General features: G+C 40.3%; 1 protein-coding gene across 5 annotated transcripts in view; it reads right to left on the reverse strand.

The window, feature by feature from the left end:
- Positions 1-14,757: 14,757 nt before the first annotated feature.
- PAX3 (paired box 3) overlaps positions 14,758-18,669 on the reverse strand; it is a 99,298-nt gene continuing 95,386 nt past the window's right edge. For 4 of the 5 annotated variants that reach the window (XM_009444402.5, XM_001165390.7, XM_016950585.4 and 1 more), the window contains 2 exons: positions 15,932-16,178; positions 14,758-15,424 (listed from right to left, as the gene is read on the reverse strand). In XM_009444402.5, the coding sequence (XP_009442677.1) occupies positions 15,390-15,424; positions 15,932-16,178 (282 nt within the window). In that variant the 3' untranslated portion in view covers positions 14,758-15,389. The remainder of the gene's footprint in view (positions 15,425-15,931; positions 16,179-18,669) is intronic. The other variant, XM_009444403.5, reaches the window with a different exon arrangement.

Consider the following 18,669-nt stretch of genomic DNA (forward strand, 5'->3'; position numbering starts at 1 on the left):
TCCTCATTAAGGAGCAGAGTGTCATACCCTTTATACCCACGAAGGAAGAAAAGACAATAACATCTTAGAAAGGTCACTATATGTGCCAGAACTGTTCTAAGACACATAAACTTAATCCAGTTAATCTCACCAACCTATGAGCTAAATATTCCTTAACTTTCACTTGGTAGATCTGAAAATGGCAGCTCAGAGAAGCTACAACTCAATGGTATAAGTCAGCCAATAATAAGAGATCCAATCAGGATCCAAACTCATGCCTGACTGAGTCTAAAACCAACATGCTTTCCAGTCCTAAACACGCAGCTCAAGTCTCTTCTTGCTACTTTCTTAGTGTTTCCAATTCTGCCTCCCTTCAATGCGTCTTCCATCAAGGATGGAAATGAGATAATATCCCTCTTCTGCTTGAAAGCCTTCAGACAAGCTCCCACTGCATATAGAATCAAATCTAAGCTCATTACTGTGGCCAGCCTCATCATATGCCACATTGCACCACCCCACCCCATTCAACCCCTGCACACCTGACGCAAGCACCTAATTTCAGTACCTCAAACAGGCAAAGCTCTTTCTCAAATCTGGGCCATCACACACACTGTTCCCTCTGTCTAGAAAACCTCTCTATTTTCTTCCCAGGGCTTAATTTCAGGACCTTCACTGACCAGTCGGCCTAAGTAGGTCCTGCTATTTTCTCCTCATCCTATTCCTTTCCTTTTAACACTAAGCATAATATCAAATTAGATGTTCATGTATTTATTAATTTATATCTATCTTCCCCACATGAGCTTCAGAAGCTGAGAATCAAGTCCGTTTGTTGACCAAAACAGCAAAGACACTAAAACAATTCCTGGCTGGTAGAAGATTTTCAAGAAGTATTTACCACATAAATGAATGAAAGAGTTAAATTTCAAGTCTCACTGACTCCCAGTTCACATTCTCATTGTTAACATGACTTTTTAGTGTTCATTCAAAAGGTCATTTGTCCTGCCTGGGTCCAACTCTGCCATCAATTAGTATTTGCCTTGCTTTCATCTTCAAGAGTGAGTTAATAGTATTACTGAAACACCATTCTTCTTTCTTTCTCCATCATTTTCATGAATTCCACGAGGTTCATCTGAGCTAAGCATATGGCTGCCATGTACCTTCTTTTCTTTTAGCAAAGAAGATAAGAATGGCCACTTGGGTGGTCAAAAAAATAAACCACTTCTTGCTGTGGACCATAGACCTGTGCCTGCAAAAATCCACTCACAGTTTCTCCCTAAAACTACAGATTTCTGGCTGGGCGCCGTGGCTCATGCCTGTAATCCCAGCACTTTGGGAGGCCGAGATGGGCAGATCACGAGGTCAGGAGATCGAGACCTTCCTGGCTAACATGGTGAAATCCCATCTCTACTAAAAATACAAAAAAAAATTAGCCGGGCGTGGTGGCAGATGCCTGTAGTCCCAGCTACTCAGGGAGACTGAGGCAGGAGAATGGTGTGAACCCAGGAGGCGGAGCTTGCAGTGAGCCAAGATCGCCCCACTGCACTCCAGCCTGGGCAACAGAGCAAGACGCAAGACTCTGTCTCAAAAAAAAAAAAAAAAACAGATTTCTGTAAAATTCAAACAAACAAAACTAGAAAAGTCTTTCTACCAGAGATTTTGATACTCCTAGTAACTGCTCCTCCAGAACTCTTATGTCACTCTTAAGAATCAGTCTTGCTATGGAGATATTCCTCAGCGTACAAATGCAAGGGAGGTGGGGAGGCTGGAAACCACTGCCTTGAACTGACTCTTACTGCACTTTCTCTGAGCCTTAGATACATACCTGTTTTCATGACTTAAGTTGCAGTGATAAATAAGCTACCATCAGTAAACACTCTTTGGAGTAGAGATAAGCTTATTTTTTTCCTTGTTTGTAGCTTTAGTCCCATTATTTTTGTAACTCTCTGTGATAAAAGAGAGTTATTTAAAAACCATGACCACCTATGGTGTAAAAAAGAAACTATGGATATATCTTCTCAATAAATTATGTTCATATGAAATAGATATTTTGTGGCTCACACCTGTAATCCCAGCACTTTGGGAGGCCGAGGCAGGCAGATTAGTTGAGGTCAGGAGTTCGAGACCAGCCTGGCCAACATGGCGAAACTCTGTCTCTACTAAAAATGCAAAAATTAACCGGGCATGGTGGCAGGAGCCTGTAACCCCAGCTACTTGGAGGGCTGAGGCAGGAGAATCATTTGAACCTGGGAGGCGGAGGTTGCAGTGAGCTGAAATCATGCTATTGCACTCCATCCTGGGTGACAGAGGGAGACTCCATCTCAAAATAAATAAATAAATAAAGCTATTTTGTGACTTCTTCACTCATGGTCATTAAAAATAATCCCGTCATTATTTTTGTAAACTGGATAGATTAATGTGTAAGTTTAAAAGCTCAGGAACACATTTTATAATCTGCATTTTATGATTAAGGTGATCAAATAATAATATTAATAGCTAACATTTATTGATTGTTCACCATAGTCCAAACAAATGCAAGATTTCATTTAATCTTCACTAGTGTATGATAAAGAAATCATCACCATTTTTCTTTCTTTACAGAACTGGAAATTAGACAATTTAGATAACTTATTCAAACTCACACAGCTAGCAAAACATTTTAAAATTGCTAATCCAGAATTTTAAAAACTAATCCTATCATTCCCTCAAAGTTTTGCTCTTTAGCACTAGGCTGCACAGCCTTGAGAATATCACGTTCAAAGCAATATGACATTGTTAAAGACATGGAAGGTAGAGAGGGGAGGAGTTGTCTCAGAAGAATGTCTCTTGTACATGGCATCCTATCAAGCCGAGCAGCTTGGGGTTCATTAATGGATCTGTGGAATCCTTAGGCAGAGATGAGGCCATCTCTTCTCTGGCCATTCAGTAGTTTCCATCTCATGTATTGTCACAAGCACCAAAATGCATCTCTCCAAAATGATGTTTTCAACAACATATTTTAGATTGTTTAGATTGTGTTTCTGTCTGCTTCAAAAGGCTTGTCTAGCAGCTTTACATGGACTTAGGAGGAATCCCTTATAATATCCCACAAGGTCCTACAAGACCCAGTTTCTGCCATTCTCTCCAGTGGCATTTCAATCATTTACTCCTTGCTTGCTGTGCTGGACATTGCCCAGAAATAATCAATCTAGTCTTCAGTCTCAGTCCTTAAGCCTGAGCCATGAAGTTCAACTGCAGAAAATCACTCCCTCCACACCTGGGTGTTCAAGGCTGTGCCACCATCCTTCCCTGTGTCCCAAGACAATGCCTTCAAGCAATGATTTTATTTATTTAGTGATTTATTTATTTATACTTTTATTTTAGATACAGGGAGTACATTTGTAGGTTTGTTACATGGGTATTGCACACCTAGGCAGTGAGCATAGTACCAAATAGGTAGTGTTTCAACCCACACCCATCTCCCTCTCTCTCCGCTCTAGTAGTCCACAGTGTCTATTTCCCCTGTTTATGTCCATATGTACTCCGTGTTTAGTTCTCACTTGTAAATGAGAACATGAGGCATTTGGTTTTCTGTTCCTGTGTTAACTCACTTAGGATTATGGCCCCCAGCACCATCAATGTTACTGCAAAAGACACAATTTCATTTTTTAGAGCTGTGTAGTATTCCATGGTATATATCTACCACATTTTCTTTATCCAGTTCACCATTGATGAACACCTAGGTTGGCTCCATGTCCTTGCTATTGTGAATAGTGCTATGATGAACATATGAGTGAATGTGTGTTTTTAGTATAATGATCAATTTTGGGGGTTGGGGTATATATACTTAGTAATGAGATTGATGGGTCAAATGGTAGTTCTTTTTTAAGTTCTTTGAGAAATCTCCAAATTGCTTTCCACAGTGACTGAACTAATTTTCATTCCCACCAAAAGTGCACAAGTATTCCCTTTTCTCCACAGCCTCACCAGCATCTGTTGGTTTTTTTTTTTTTACTTTTTAATAACAGCCATTCTGACTCTTGTGAGATAGTATTTCATTGTGTTTTTGATTTACATTTTGATGTAAATGATGCTGAGAATTTTTTCACATGTTTGTTGCCTGCTTGTGTGTCTTCTTTTGAGATGCCTGTTTATGGTCTTTGTCATTTTTTAATGTTTTTTTGTATGTTTGTTTGTTTTTGCTTGTTGATCTAAATTCCTTATAGATTCTGGATATTAGACTTTCATCAGATGTATAGTTTGCAAGTATTTTTCTCCCGTTCTGTAGGTTGTCTGTTTACTCTGTTAATAGTTTCTTTTACAGTGCAGAACCTCTTTAGTTTAATTAGGCTCCACTGTCAATTTTTGTTTTTGTTGCAATTACACTTAGCCAAAAATTATTTGTCAAAGTTGATGTTGAGAAGGATATTTCCTAGGTTTTCTTCTAGGATTTTTATAGTTTGAGGTCTTTCATTTAAATCTTTAATCCATCTTGAGTTAATTTGTGCATATGGTGAAAGGTAAGGATCTAGTTTTATTCTCCTGTCTATAAGCAGCCATCTTAAATGCTACTCCACCCCCACCCCATCACCATTACCCCCATAAACATCTGCTCTCAACTTTAGAAAAAATAGAGGCAGCAGAAATGAACTCCCTCAACTTCAAGCTTTCCTCTTCCACCTGCAAATGTGTCTGCATTCTTTCCCACTTCCTTTGTTTAAGTAGAAAATATTTAAAAGACTCATGTATTCCTGGATAAAGCCAGTCCTTCTGTATGTGCACTGCATCCTATTCATTTCCTTCCTGCTTTGCAAGGACTTGCTTGCTTCCATCCTTCGGCCCCCTTTCTTATAACACCTCTGTTAGTCCTCTGGGGCTGCCATAACAAAAGTACCAAAAACTGGGTAGTTTATGAAAACAGAAATCTTACTCTCACAGATCTGGAGGCTGGAAGCCTGAAATCAAGTGTCTGCAGCGTTGATTTCTTCTGGGTGCTCTGGAAGAATCTGCTCCATGCCTCTCTCCCATCCTCTGGTGGTGGCTGACAGTCCTCTCCATCCCTTGGCTTGCAGCTGCAGCCCTTCACTCTCACCCTCTGTCCTCGCATGACATTTTCCCCTCATGTTTCTGTGTCACTTCTCTTTTTATAAAGACACTAGTCATATTGGATTAAGGGCCTGTCATACTCCACTATGACCTCTTCCTCATTTACATTTTAATTATAGCATATCCACAAAGACCTAATTACCAAATAAAGTCACATTCACTGGTATCAAGGATTAAGACCTGAACATACATTTTTTGGGGTTGCAAAATACAAAACACAATAATTTCCCATGCTATCAACCTATTCCCCTCAGCCCACGAACATGGTTAAAGCTCTCCAATCTTATGAAAAAAAATACCCTGTTTCCCGAGCCATCTATGACTTTTAAACAAATATCTTTGGCCAGACATCACTTCATAACTTCAGGTTTATGTATCCAGCCACCTATTAGACAACTCCCCTTGGAGGTCTTAGGGTCACTTTACCACCTGTAGGTCATGCACAAAAAGAAGGCATTACCTTCTTCATGCCTACTCCTCCTCCTGTATTCCCTGTCTTGAGGAGTAGAATCACTGCCAGCCCATCACCCAGGAGAGAATCCTGGAAATTACCCTAGATTCCTCTCTGTGCTAACCTTGCACAAACATCTGTCAACAAGACCTATCAGCAGTTTACCTCTAAATACCTCCCAAATCCCTTCCCCTGCTCCACGGTGCTGCTCTGAGCCCTTTTCATCTTTCCTTAAACTACTGCAATAGTTTCTTAAATTAGAATCCCTGCCTTCAGTCAATCCTATTCAAACTGTTCTCCACAATGATTTTAGATACCACATCAAAGACAACTGTGTCCTGTAGACCAGTAAGAACAATGCTCACTTAGAAGCTTTGACACTTACTCTATGATTGTTGTTTTTGTAAACTACTGTAAGGTTCAGGAGGAAAAAATCCAAGAAGAGTATGAAGGTCTGCCTTTGGGGCAGCAGGACAGGAAAAGAGCTAGTCAGATTTCATCTTACCGGGCATCAAAGCTTGCCTGTTGTTTTAGGAGAGTACTTAAACTCTCTGAGCATGAGATGATATCACCACATTGTTGAGTTGCTGTGAGTATTTTTGGATAATATATAAAGTCCCTTTCATAATGCTGGAGAGGCCATACTTGTAAAAGCTCAGTAAAATACAACTATTATAATTATAGAGTTATTTTTAAATTGGCAATCTAAGTTGTCGGTCTTCTACTTAGAGCTCTTCAGTGGAATGTTTTCTTCTTTAGAATAAGATACAAATGTGTCAACACAATACAGCACAAGGCATTGTGTCACTGGGTCCTGGCTACCTTTACTGGTAAGCTTTCTCTAAAACTGGACTGTTGTCTTTATTTTTTAATTGGAATGAAATTGAATTGATAGAACTTTTTTTAAGAAAAGAAAGGTTACTACTATCAAACATATATAGTAACTTCAGCTGCCAACTAAAGAAGTGTTGCCAAACACAAATTTCTATGTCCTTTTAAAAAAAATACATGCCCTCTGAATTATAATTGCCATATAACTTTGTTCATTCATAAGTAGTTCTTCTTGTGATCTTGAAGACTTGACTTTATAAAGTACTCTTATTATTGACAGAATAATCATATTGACATCATAATTTTCTTGGCAAGTTCTTTATTTCTAGTATAAAAATTAAACTTTAGCTTTTATCATATAATCATACAAACTATATTTTAAGTTTATCCATAGATTAGAGCTTCTTGAATGTAGGAATCATGATTTGTTTTGTCTTTCTATCTCCCAAACACCTGGGATGTAGAGTAAACGCAGTGAATTCTATAACATCCTAAATGCCTTCTGTATTTTCTTCTCCAATTGTAATGGACCATCTCTTTTACATTATCAGAAAACCACAAAGACTAAAACACTCAATTACAGAATTTTAGTATTTAAATCAATTGCAGCTGAAAACAAGTAAATCTGTTATGTTTAAGGTGTAAAGAACTATTCATGTGCTGCATAATAATCAAGCATACATGGTAAGCAACAATTTAATTCCATTCAATAAGCATGTCAGACAGGTTGACAGTGAAGAACACAAAGTTGGAAATGCAAGAATGACCAAAACACTGTCCTTATCTTCCAAAAACTTAAACTATGGAGGAAATAGACAAATCTAAAACAGTTATGAAACTGTTCCTATGGGTAAGTCTGGTGTTCCAGATCTCCTGGTATGGTGACTAAAAAGGACCATTCTCACTTTCCTTTTCATATCCAGCTTCTTGTAGTGCAAAGAGCCATACTGCTTACTGATAAGAAGTACAGCGTTTGAACAGGTTCCTCTCCTCCAAACACTTCTGGGAATTCCTGAGAAAAGATTGTATCTTTCCTAAATCTCACTCTGTCATCTCAGTCAACCAGCTGACTTTGAATGGCTGCTGCACACAATGCTGCTTGCCCTCTGGAGATTAGCCTTCCTCCAGCAGCGTCCGTATGCATTGCATCATCTCTCCCCAACTTGGGCATGGATCCTTCCCTGAATTCCTTAGGATGATGGCTAAGGCTGTCTAAGCCTTTTTAAAGGGTTGGGTATAACTGAAAGGGACTGTGTTATAGTTCATTCAGGCTGATAAAACAGACTACCACAGACTGGGAGGCTTATGAACCACAGAAGTTTATTTATCACACTTCTGGAGGCTGGGAAGTCTCAGATCAAGGCGCTGGCAGATTTAGTGTCTAAGGAGAGCCTGTTTCCTGTTTCATAGATGGCACCTTCTCACTGTGTCCTCAGATGGCAGAGAAGAGGAAGCTAACTCTCTTGGGACTCTTATTGGTAAGGACACTAATCCCATGCATGAGGGCTTCACCTTACCGACCTCATCTAATCCTAATTATCTTCCAAAAACCCCACCTTATAATACCATTACCCTGGGGATTAGGATTTCAACATAAAAATTTGGGGGCAGGGTGGGTAGGGGACGCAAACATTCAGGCCATAGCAGACTGCAAAACAGAAAACTCAAGCCTAGGCATAAGCTGCAGACTCTCCCAGATCCTTCTCTGTCTTTCTCTACCTGGCTCTCTCTCTGCAGGGGATTGGTGTATGGAGCACACGCTTGACTCCTGTGCCCTCTGGTTCTAACTGGGTTCAGTCAATGGAAGCCCCAGCAGGAGTTGGGAGACGAGAGGAAAATTAGACCAGGACATTTGTCCCCTGGATCCCTCCCTTTGAGGTTTCCTCTGGATGTCTGCATCCCTTCCTCAGAGGTCACTGTCAGAACCACTTGTGCTACACGGCTCTTTATTTCCAGGTTTCAGTAAGCTCACCCTCCCCACTCCTTAGCTGTCCAACTATCCTCAGGTTTCTACATCATCCTTTGTGATTTCCCTCCACCACTTCACATTTGTAAATAGTCTCTTATTAGAAATGCTTCTCTAAATTTCCAATTCAAGTGTGGCGGCTGTTTTCTGTTGGGATACTGACTCAGCCGTGATTGCCAGAGAGGACAGCAGCTCTCCCAGACCCACATTCCTCTGCTCGAGTCCTCAGCCTGCCCCTGTGTTTCTGGGAGTAGTTTCCTTCCCTTGAGCAGGCCTCTACTCTTCCAAGCCAGAAAGAAGGAGTTGGTTTCCTACAACTAAATATAATCTGCAAACATAAAACTCTACCTACGAGCTTTGACATGCTCGTACAAAGCTGCTTAGCTTCTCATCATCTCTATGTGCATCTACGTGTAGTCCACCCTCCATCTCAGAGTCAGATATTTGCTTTCCCTTTACACAATCAAGAGACCCACTAGCGTGCTTGCAAAGGGGAAAAGTGCCCCAAAGAAGAATTTAAACTTGGAGCTCAAAATAGAAGAGAAAAAAAACCGCAGTTTTTCTTATTTTGACCCAACAAAGTTGAGCAAAGAGATCTTGGGGCCTGTCCTCGGCAAAGCGCCAGTTATACACAACTGGATAATTAGTAAGAATGGATCATCCCAGTAAGCCTGGAACAATCTGTAGAAGTATTGAGGAACATTGCAGCTTCCCAGGCAAATGCCAGGGACAAGCATGGAGCAGCTTCGAGACCTCCAATAAAGAGCTGTCCACCTATAAAAATGCAGCTGGGCCACTAACAGTGAGCATTACCCCCCTACCAAATTTTGGGGGTCAGCTTAGGAAGAGGATAATGATAGCAGACATATGTTCCTTCACCCATGAGTTAGTTTCTTTCTTTCTTTCTTTTTTTTTTTTTTTTTGGAGATGGATTCTCACTCTGTCACCCAGGCTGGAGTGCAGTGGTGAGATCTCGGCTCACCGCAACCTCTGCCTCCTGGGTTCAAGCGATTCTCCTGCCTCAGGCTCCCGAGTAGTTGGGATTACAGTGCCCGCCACCATGTCCAGCTACTTTTTGTACTTTTTTAGTAGAAACAAGGTTTCACCATGTTGGCCAGGCTGGTCTTGATTTCCTGACCTCAAGTGATCTGCCTGCCTCAGCCTCCCAAAGTGCTGGGATTATAGGCTCACCCATGAGTTTCTTAACTGGCCCTTGAGATTGAGACTCTCTCAATCTGTTTTTAGGAAAGAAAAAATTGCCCCACTGCGCCTCATCTCAGACCTTCTGGACCCTATCAACCAGGATTTCCCAGAAGGCTCTGCCTGCGGACCCTTCTGATTAGAGAATCAGTGGGGGCCAGCCCCTGTCTGATCTCCTGGCTCCTTTAATCTGATAACCTAAGAGCTGGCATCATGTAAAAGTGAATTGGCATGCCCTTTGCCACTGCATCTACCCAATAAATTTCCACTTATCCTTAGAGATTCAGCCCCAGGGCCACTTCCTCTGAAAAGTGCTCCTACGTCAGGCACGTTGGTTCTTATACTAACTTTTGCTTACATGTTATTTGTGTTCCAACTCTTTCCTGAGTTATCCAGCTCATTCCTCTGCCCTGGGGTCTTTCAACAGCAGGAACTGTGTTTTATTCACCGTTAGAGTTCCACTGCTCCTACTTGCACAATAGGAGCTTGGTTAGTATCCAATGCATTAAGCAATTAATTAGGAAATAACAATCACTGCCCATTTCCCTCAACTCTGCAAGCAGTGAAAAGAGTCAGGGTTTGTGGGGATTATTTTTGAGAGTCGGGAGCTCTATGTATGTTCAGCGGCATGGAGTGGGGGATGCCAGACAAGCAGAATGGAAAGGCAGTTAGGTTTTCAGCTCCATGCTTTACACTCTCCCAAATGCCACAGAAGCACATGAGCCTGGGGAAAAAGATGTCGCCACGCCTCTTGGGGAAGAGCTCAAGCATTCCTCATTTTTGCATAGTGGGGCTTTGTAGGCCTCCAGCTGGGAAAACGATGGGATCATAACACAACAGCAACCAACTTGGCATGACTCTTCCTCCTAACTCCACCCCTCTTCCTCATGCACCATGGCCAGAACTCCTGCCTTTCTATGTCTCACCGTCTGGCTTGAGAGGGGGTAGTGAGGTTTGTTGGGAGATAAGGCTAAGCTGTGTCCATATTTCTTATCTCAGGTGTGCTGTGGTAAACAGCCCTGACTACTTCTTCAAGCCCCGGAAAACTTACCTAGTCAGGTGTGGCCACGGTTGCAATGCAGCCAGAGGCTTCTCCCGGAGCTCCTGCTTTGCCAACTTTCCTGGCATTTGTCTTTGTGGATTCTGAGTTCAGTAGTCTCAATGGTCTCTCTCTCTCTCTCTCTCTTTGTTTTTAATGTGTAGATTACTAAACAGCCAGGGCTAATAGTCACTTTTCTAAGCAATAAACCAACTGGCTATTTCCCTTTTCTGTTCTAATCCTCCCAGTGGTGAATCCCACACATCACCACCTTGTATCCTCTGCTACAGTCAAAATCATCAGAAATATGGCTTTTGAGTGACTTGTTAGGCCAGCTGCCTCTCACTCCTTCCCTAAGACTTCATACCAATCTAACCTGGTGGCAATCTGTGCACCTTTGGTCATGCAAATGTCTCCCTGCTCAGAAGATCATGTAGCGACAGTATAAGAAAATCACTTTTCATCTATTTATTTATTCATTTATTCAACAGGCATGTATTGAGTACCTATAATGGATCAGACATGGTGCTAGGCACTTGGGACACCATGGTCAGCAATTCCAAACGGGGATCTATGCAATAAAGAGAACTAACTCATATCACAGGCGTCTGGTGAGAAGTCCTATACACAGCTCTGCTTTCTTCCTTTTCTCTCATACGTCATCTACCACTGACTTCCAGCTCCATGAGCACTTTTCTGAGGCTGAGGCTTGCCATGTGGAACTTTTTGCACAAATACTGCCACTCGTCACTTACTGTGCCCACCATGTTTGACACCGGCTTTCCTTATCCATGAATGACTTAACACCAAGACTCATTCACTCAGAATGGTTGAGGCTCAGGTAAATAGATTTCCTTTTTATAGATACTTTGGTTCTGGTCCTGTGTATTAATTTTAACTCTTAATTATGTAGTTTTCAGATAGATTCTTCCATGCCATATTCAGATAAAAGGCATTAATGAATCCATCTCCTTCTCCATTTAAGACTTCCTAAACTTATAGCCATGAGCCAGTGATCTTGTCTCTTACTCAGGTTCTATATGCCAGCACTAATGAAGATCCCTTCTAACCTAGGATGTTTCCCAAGCATCCAAGTGTGTATGAAAACACATTTCCAGACTGGGCTAAATCAAAAGCATAAAACAGTATGCTTGTTTCTGTCACAGATGTGAAATGTATGATATCTATTCCTAGAAAAATTGCTGCCAAGGAATGGCTCAGCAGCTGACAATGGTACATCCACAATTTAATAATTTGGGTTTTAATTTTCAGCTCTTACTTTTAATTTTTCAAATGAAATCAAATAACTACATGGACAAGGGGGAACCCCCCACATACAATCAGGTTCAAGTTCTGTTGAATGTCAAAGGGTCAAAGTTCTTAGGGCTGCTTGTCCCAGCAAATGAGGGTAGGAACTCTGACTGAAAGAAATCAGGTCACATTTCCCCAGAAATTGATTAGATATTTTAAGAGTCTGGAGAAAAAAGATCTACAGGGACTTTCAACATGAGAAGTAACAGCACAGAAATAGATTTCAAAGACATGCAGAAATAAGAAAAGGACACAAAGAAGTATATCAAAATAAGATATAAGCCATTCATGGCAAGTTCTGATATCAGGAGACAGAAAGGAAAACTGATCATGTAAAATGAGTTTCTCTTGTGTAATCTGAATCCTGGCAGCATTCCTCTCATGTATTGGGAGTGAATGATTTTTTTAAATGCCTGTTTGCAACTTGAGTTTGGCATGAGGATAGACTGATATAATTAAGTGGGTATTGCAAGCAGCATTTGGAAAGGCAAATAAAACAAACAGGTTCTGCCACATGGTTGCATAGAAGTCAAAGCCTTCTTTTGCCATTTCTGGCTATATGTAATGTTGGCCCAACTGCTTAACAGCTTTGGCCTCAGTCCATTCATCTATAAGTTTGGGTTAATAACACCCATCTTACGGGACATTGTGAGGTTTAAACAAGACAATAAAAGTAAATGTGCTGTAAAGATTAACTTCCTTTCCTCTTAAATTATTTTTGGAATAATTGTCAGAAGAAGAGCAACACATTTGATCAGAAAGATGAGTGTGTGAGCTAAAAAAAAAAATAAAGCATTTTACAACTTTGGAAAATGTTACCCACTGCATTTCAAGTTTTTGATATTGTTAAACTATGAACTCACGTGCATTCAATCAGCTGACCAGTCAACTTTCCTGTGATGTGGAATGTTCCACAGCAACAATCCCCAGTATGGCAGCTTCTGGCCCCATGTGACTATCGCACACTTGAAATGTGGCTAGTGCAACTTAGGAACTAATTTTGTCATTTTATGTACTTTTGTTTCTTTAAATTTAAATAGGGATACATGGCTAGTAGCTTCTGAATTGGACAGCACCCTTTTAGATCTTCCTGACTGTAAGGTTCTCTCACACCAGTCTTGAGGAAGCAGAAGAGCATGAGTTTAAACACCTTGGGCACTGAGATTGTACTAGGTTCAAATCCTAGCTCTGCCACTGAGTGATTCATGTAAGTTCCTTGAGCCTCAGTTTTCTCATCTGTACAAAAGGAATGGTAGTGACATCACTTGCTGCATGTGACATGTGGAGAGTAATAAATAAGTTAATACAAGTAAGAGCTTCAAAAGGTATTATGATTATTCCTTCTAAAATAACAGTCCTCACACTTTATTGAAACTATGCATTTACTTCTCTGCCTTCTCTACTAGGCTACAAGCACCGCTATAACACAAGTGCCAATCACCATGCCTGGCACATTTGGACTCTCATTAAATACATTCAGGAATAAGGGAAGGAGGGAGGGAGAGGAGAAAGGATCAGGAGAGGGAGGGAAGGAGAAGGAAGAAAGGAAGAATGAATGAAGTACGCAGTAATACCTTTCATGAAGAATAAAGTAGGCTGCTAAAATAAAATACATAAAATATGAGAGTTTTAAATAAAAATTTCCGTGGAGATGACTTAGAGATGAAGATGGAACCGGGTACTCCAGGGAAAACATATCTCTAAGTGACAGTAAAGGGACTGGATAACTCTGAGAGAACCAAAGAAAGATGAAGGAAGCTAAACTGAAGGGTTTTTCTAGATGCTACACTGATAAAAACATAAACTTCAATCCTTAAAAGTGTGTTCAACCAAGCTTCTTCAAGAGAATACAACTGTGGGTTGTGTGACTTTATTTGTCGACAGAATACTCTCATAGAAAGGGTCCACCAGAAGTGAAGTTCATGTACATTGGGCTCCCCATTGCCAAGTTTTCATTTATACTACATTCACCAGTTCCCCCAAAAAAGCAGTAGTGGGCAAGTTTTCATAACTGTTTATTCATTATAAATAGTAAATATTTACTGCACTTTTTACATGAAAGACATTTTTACAACACATTGTTGTTGGTTGAGGCTGCAAGACAAAGATAGTACTTCTCTTGTTCCATCACCCTCTAAGACCAATGCATGAACTAAATTCGGTACTATGTCTAGTCTCACTAACTCGCTACGTCATAGTTCTTAACTCTAAAAGGAATGTATTTGTGCCTACCTCATTCGTGGTTCCAAGAATAGAAAGAAATAAATAACACTGCCTTCCACCTTCTTGTTCCTCTCAACATCTCAAAAAGCAAATTTATTGACATTCTAAAATGTCACCACACAAACGTATGTAAACCTCAGTTCCTATAATCTTTTAATATTGGATATCATTGTATAATTTAAAAGTACATGAGAGCCATGTGAACATTTCTGTTCTTGCCCTGCCTTTCATAGAAAAGAGAAGAATGTAAACGTAATCAGTTTAAAAGCATAATTATCTGATCTGGTCTCTAATCAAAGGAGCAACCCGGGTGTTGGTTGTCCAGCAAATGGCAAACATCACTGCACTCTATCACTATGAATTATGGGCTGTGAAAATAAAAGCACCTGCAAAAATATACTTCTGATTTTGTTTATATCGCCTTGGGCATTGCCAAAGCATCCATGAGGTACACAGTATTGCACACTGATAAGCAGATATGTGAATGCATGTCACTTTCTCTCCACTGTGCCCTTCCTCCAACCCAGGTGGGCTACCAGATAAATGTGAACTGGAAAAACATCACACACCTCTCCCCACACAGGAAAGGGAAACAAGTCCTTCTTCCTGGTAGCCCATATCCTGTTAGCAAGACATGTCCGGGCCATTTATTGACAACTAGATTACAAATGAGGATACAGTAACAAATAATTTATTTAGGAGGTCCTTTACAGCTAGTCTAACTTCCTAAAAATGGTTGCATTTATCTTTATTTCAATTTCCAGTGTGTAAGAGTCAAGGATTCCTCCATTCTTGCTTCATGAAGTGAGCAGTTTTAAAGTTGTAGAAGTATCAGCATCGAACATCGACATGTTCTACTTTAGGGTATTCTATTATATTTTAGAACAGTCTGCTTGCCCAAACCAGTCTGGGTAAATCTCAATACACACACACACACACACACACACACACGCACGCATGCACGCACACAAGCAAATGGAATGTTCTAGCTCCTCGATGATCAGCACTAAAGAATTGGGATGTTTTGATATGTAACCACGTGAAACTATTGCCTTAAAATGTTGCATTTGTCTTTTATTGCTCCAGGTCTTCCTCTTCTCCACTGCTTTTGTCGAACGTGTTCAAAAGGATTTGAAACCAACTATTGGAGGAAGAAAATCAATCACTCTCCTTTGTCTCCTATTGGGACCACCGCCCCACCCCCCCCAACAAAAGGGTAATTTTTTTTGTTTTCAGAGCAGATTCTTCATATCTAGGCTGCGAAGACCAGAAACAGGGCCAGTTTTAGCTCCAAGTGGACAGTTCACTTATGCGATATCTGGCTTGAGATAATGAAAGGCACCTGTAAGGAAACACACGCAGCTTTTTAGGTCATGCTGGGACAATTCACAGTCAGGGGCAAGATCAGCTACAGGCTGACAATGTCATATTTAATACCGTGCTATCAAAGGCTTGAGACTAATATTTTTATTCCTGAGACAAGTTTGACACAACTTTGTGTCCCTGGGATTATCCCCCATATGATCCTGGAGCTGACCTCATTAAGAACATGTGTTTCTAATGTCAGGGATTATTTCATTTTGGCCAACCCTTGTGTTTTACCTAGTGGCAATCAGGTTTCACGTCTCAACAATTAATAACCGCAAGATGTTGTTGACATCAGTTAAGAAAATAATTACACAAGGAAGCCCCTGCTGGAACAGTCAGCTGGCTTTGCAAAAAAAAAAAAAAAAAAAAATTGATACCGGTATGTGTGGCTTAATCTTGCCTCTAATTCACCTTTCTTAAGGAAGAGTTGAGTTTATCTCCCTTCCAGGAGAAATTGCCCCCTAAAAAGTCCAAGGCTTACTTTGTCCATACTGCCCATATTGGTAGCCTGTGACAGGGTCCATACTGTAGCCTGTGGTGCTATAGGTTGGTGGACAGTAGGACTGAGATGTTGGCAGACTGTCCAAGCTCTTCATATGGTCTAGTCTCTGACTGCAGCTGGCCGACACCGTGGTGGTAGGTTCCAGACCCCCGGTGAGAGGGGAGAGCGCGTAATCAGTCTGGGGCTGATGAGGTACCCCACCGTGGTTGGTCAGGAGTCCCATTACCTAAAAAAACAGCCAGATTGGGAAGAGGTTAAAATGCAGAGAGATCCAGATTGCAGCCTACAGCTGAAAGAATAACTTGACAGTCCAGTTTTTATTTCTTTGGAAATCTGTTAAAGAGCTGTCCAGGAGACTATGACCCCAATTCTAAGTGGCAGAGATATTACATCATGCCCGACGATAACATCTGACTGCAGTTTCAGAAGAAGGAAATGGGGAGGGAGAAGAGGGGAGAAGAGGGGGAAGAGGAAAAGAAGGAAGGAGAAGAGGAAAGAGAGAGATTACACCACGTCCCTAGTGATAAAATCAGACTGGAATTTCAAAGAAGGGGAAAAAAAGGATGAAAAGAGGGAGAAATTGTATCTGTTCATATAGAAAAATGTCTATTCATACATTATATCTGGAAGTTTCACATGTGATTTTTAAACAGTCATTTGCTTATATTTTTAAAAGATAAATGAATCCAAATCAAGTTATTTTTCATGTACTTTGAGATCTCTGTGCCTTTTTTTTTTTTAAATAGTGTTCCCTCTCAAGAAAGCCCCTTTCCTTATCTTGGCCATCCTTTGGTAATTAGAAATATTTACTTATTTCCTGATGGTCTCTGGTACTTTACTTACCCCTCCCACTGTATATTCATTAGTTCAGTCACCTGCTTTGACTGGTGAGAGCTTTGAGAGGAGCAATCTATTCATCTTTATATCCCAGCACCTAAAGCAGTGAGTGCTTGATACATATTAAGTGCCGAATGAATGAAATGTAAATGATTCTCCAAGTAAAAGCCTCCATTACCTATTATTTTATTTCTTCTCTAAACCACCATTTCATATATATATATATATATATATATATATATATATATATATATATGAAGTGTTAAAAGGAAAGGTAAGCCTGAAATGCAAACATGGTCTTAAAAAGTTCAGTTTGTAAATAACCTGGAGAGTAAGACAACTTGGAAAAAAGAAAAATATCCTGTGACAGAATAACTTTCAGATCAACATGGTGAAGTGTTTCACCAACTCAAGATCCCTGACCCTTACAGCACCTTGTGGTGAAAGTAAGTGGATAATTAATTTTGCAGCTGGAAAACTGCCACACGAGAGAGGAAGCGATTTTTCTAAACTGTGTACCCTTCTGTGGCAGGGTTCAAAAGCAATTGCAAAAGAAATCTAACGCCAGGTCAAGAGCCCCCCCGAAGACACATCTACTTACAAAGTATTTAAATGCAGTATCCAACAATTCCACAACATTTCCATAACAGTCCTGTCTTATTTTAGGAAGTGTGAAGCCTATAGAGATTAAAGTGTGCAAATAAGAGAAAGAGGAGAGGGCAGAAATGACAACCAAGCCCTGACTATAAGCCCTCATGCTAACTGCAAAATAACTCTCATAATTCAGGCAATAGAACCCCGGATCTAGGAGTTCCAGTAAGGCAGGAATCTAAGAGGCAGGTCAGGTGGGGGGCGGGTCTAGTTTTGCTTCCCAGAAAGCATCTCAACTCAGATTCCAAAAACAAGGATCCCATAATTCCCTTTGGGAAGGGTTGTGTAATCCTTATGATTAAGTAAAATCTTCTTGAACTAAAGCTCTGAGCTGATCCATCTTCAGCTGGCCCCAAAAGACAGAGAAAAAGAGATCCACCTTCTGTGGATTATCAATTATCCTCTCTTCCTCCATTTTAACAGAAAATGTGAACGGATGTCCCTGCCTTCCCCAGAAATCCTGTTTTTCATTTTGTTGTCTCTCTTTCATTTGAGTTATTGTCTATGCACACACATGGGAAGGTGGGCCCGTGTGGGCAAAGCAACACAGCAATGCCCACATTTTGAAAGACATCCCAGGAATCTAAAATTTTTTGAGATATGTGGTAAAACATCCTTTTTTACAATTTTTAAAAATTAGTTATATTTTTAAAAAAACACACAAAACACCATTTGTGGCAGAGCCTAGTTTTGTTTTATTGGGGATTTGGAGAAAGTGAAAGTCACAAAATAAGCATCAATAGGATTGACAATTCCAGGAAGATGGAAAATCACTAGAATGTGGGTTCTTTTAGGGCCCTACCCAGCATTGTTTATAGCAATTTCTTCATTTCACTACTTAAAAAAACTTGAACATAACTAAGAATGCATTTAAATTAGTTCCTGGATATGTTTTCCATCTACATGGGTTCTTTTTGCTTTTATTTCAGCTTATATAGATGATTTCTATATAAGTGTATACTTGGAAAATTCATGAACTTCAATTGATACACTAGTTTATTATTTATGAAATTTCAGCCCAAATTAGACATTTCTTTTAGAAGAAAAGAGTCTTTAAGTTAGAGGTTGTTTGGTGCCAAACACACTCCTTTCAAATCAGGAGTACATTTTCGTGTGCGATCCTGATGGGTGAGATTGGACATGAACATAAAAACACTTAAAAATGTGATTTTTTTAATAAAAGGAAGTAATCGCACAGGGCAAATATTTTACCATGAATAAGTTGTGTT

The sequence above is a fragment of the Pan troglodytes genome, chromosome 13 (genome assembly GCF_028858775.2).
Source record: "Pan troglodytes isolate AG18354 chromosome 13, NHGRI_mPanTro3-v2.0_pri, whole genome shotgun sequence".
NCBI classification, from domain to species: Eukaryota; Metazoa; Chordata; class Mammalia; order Primates; family Hominidae; genus Pan; species Pan troglodytes.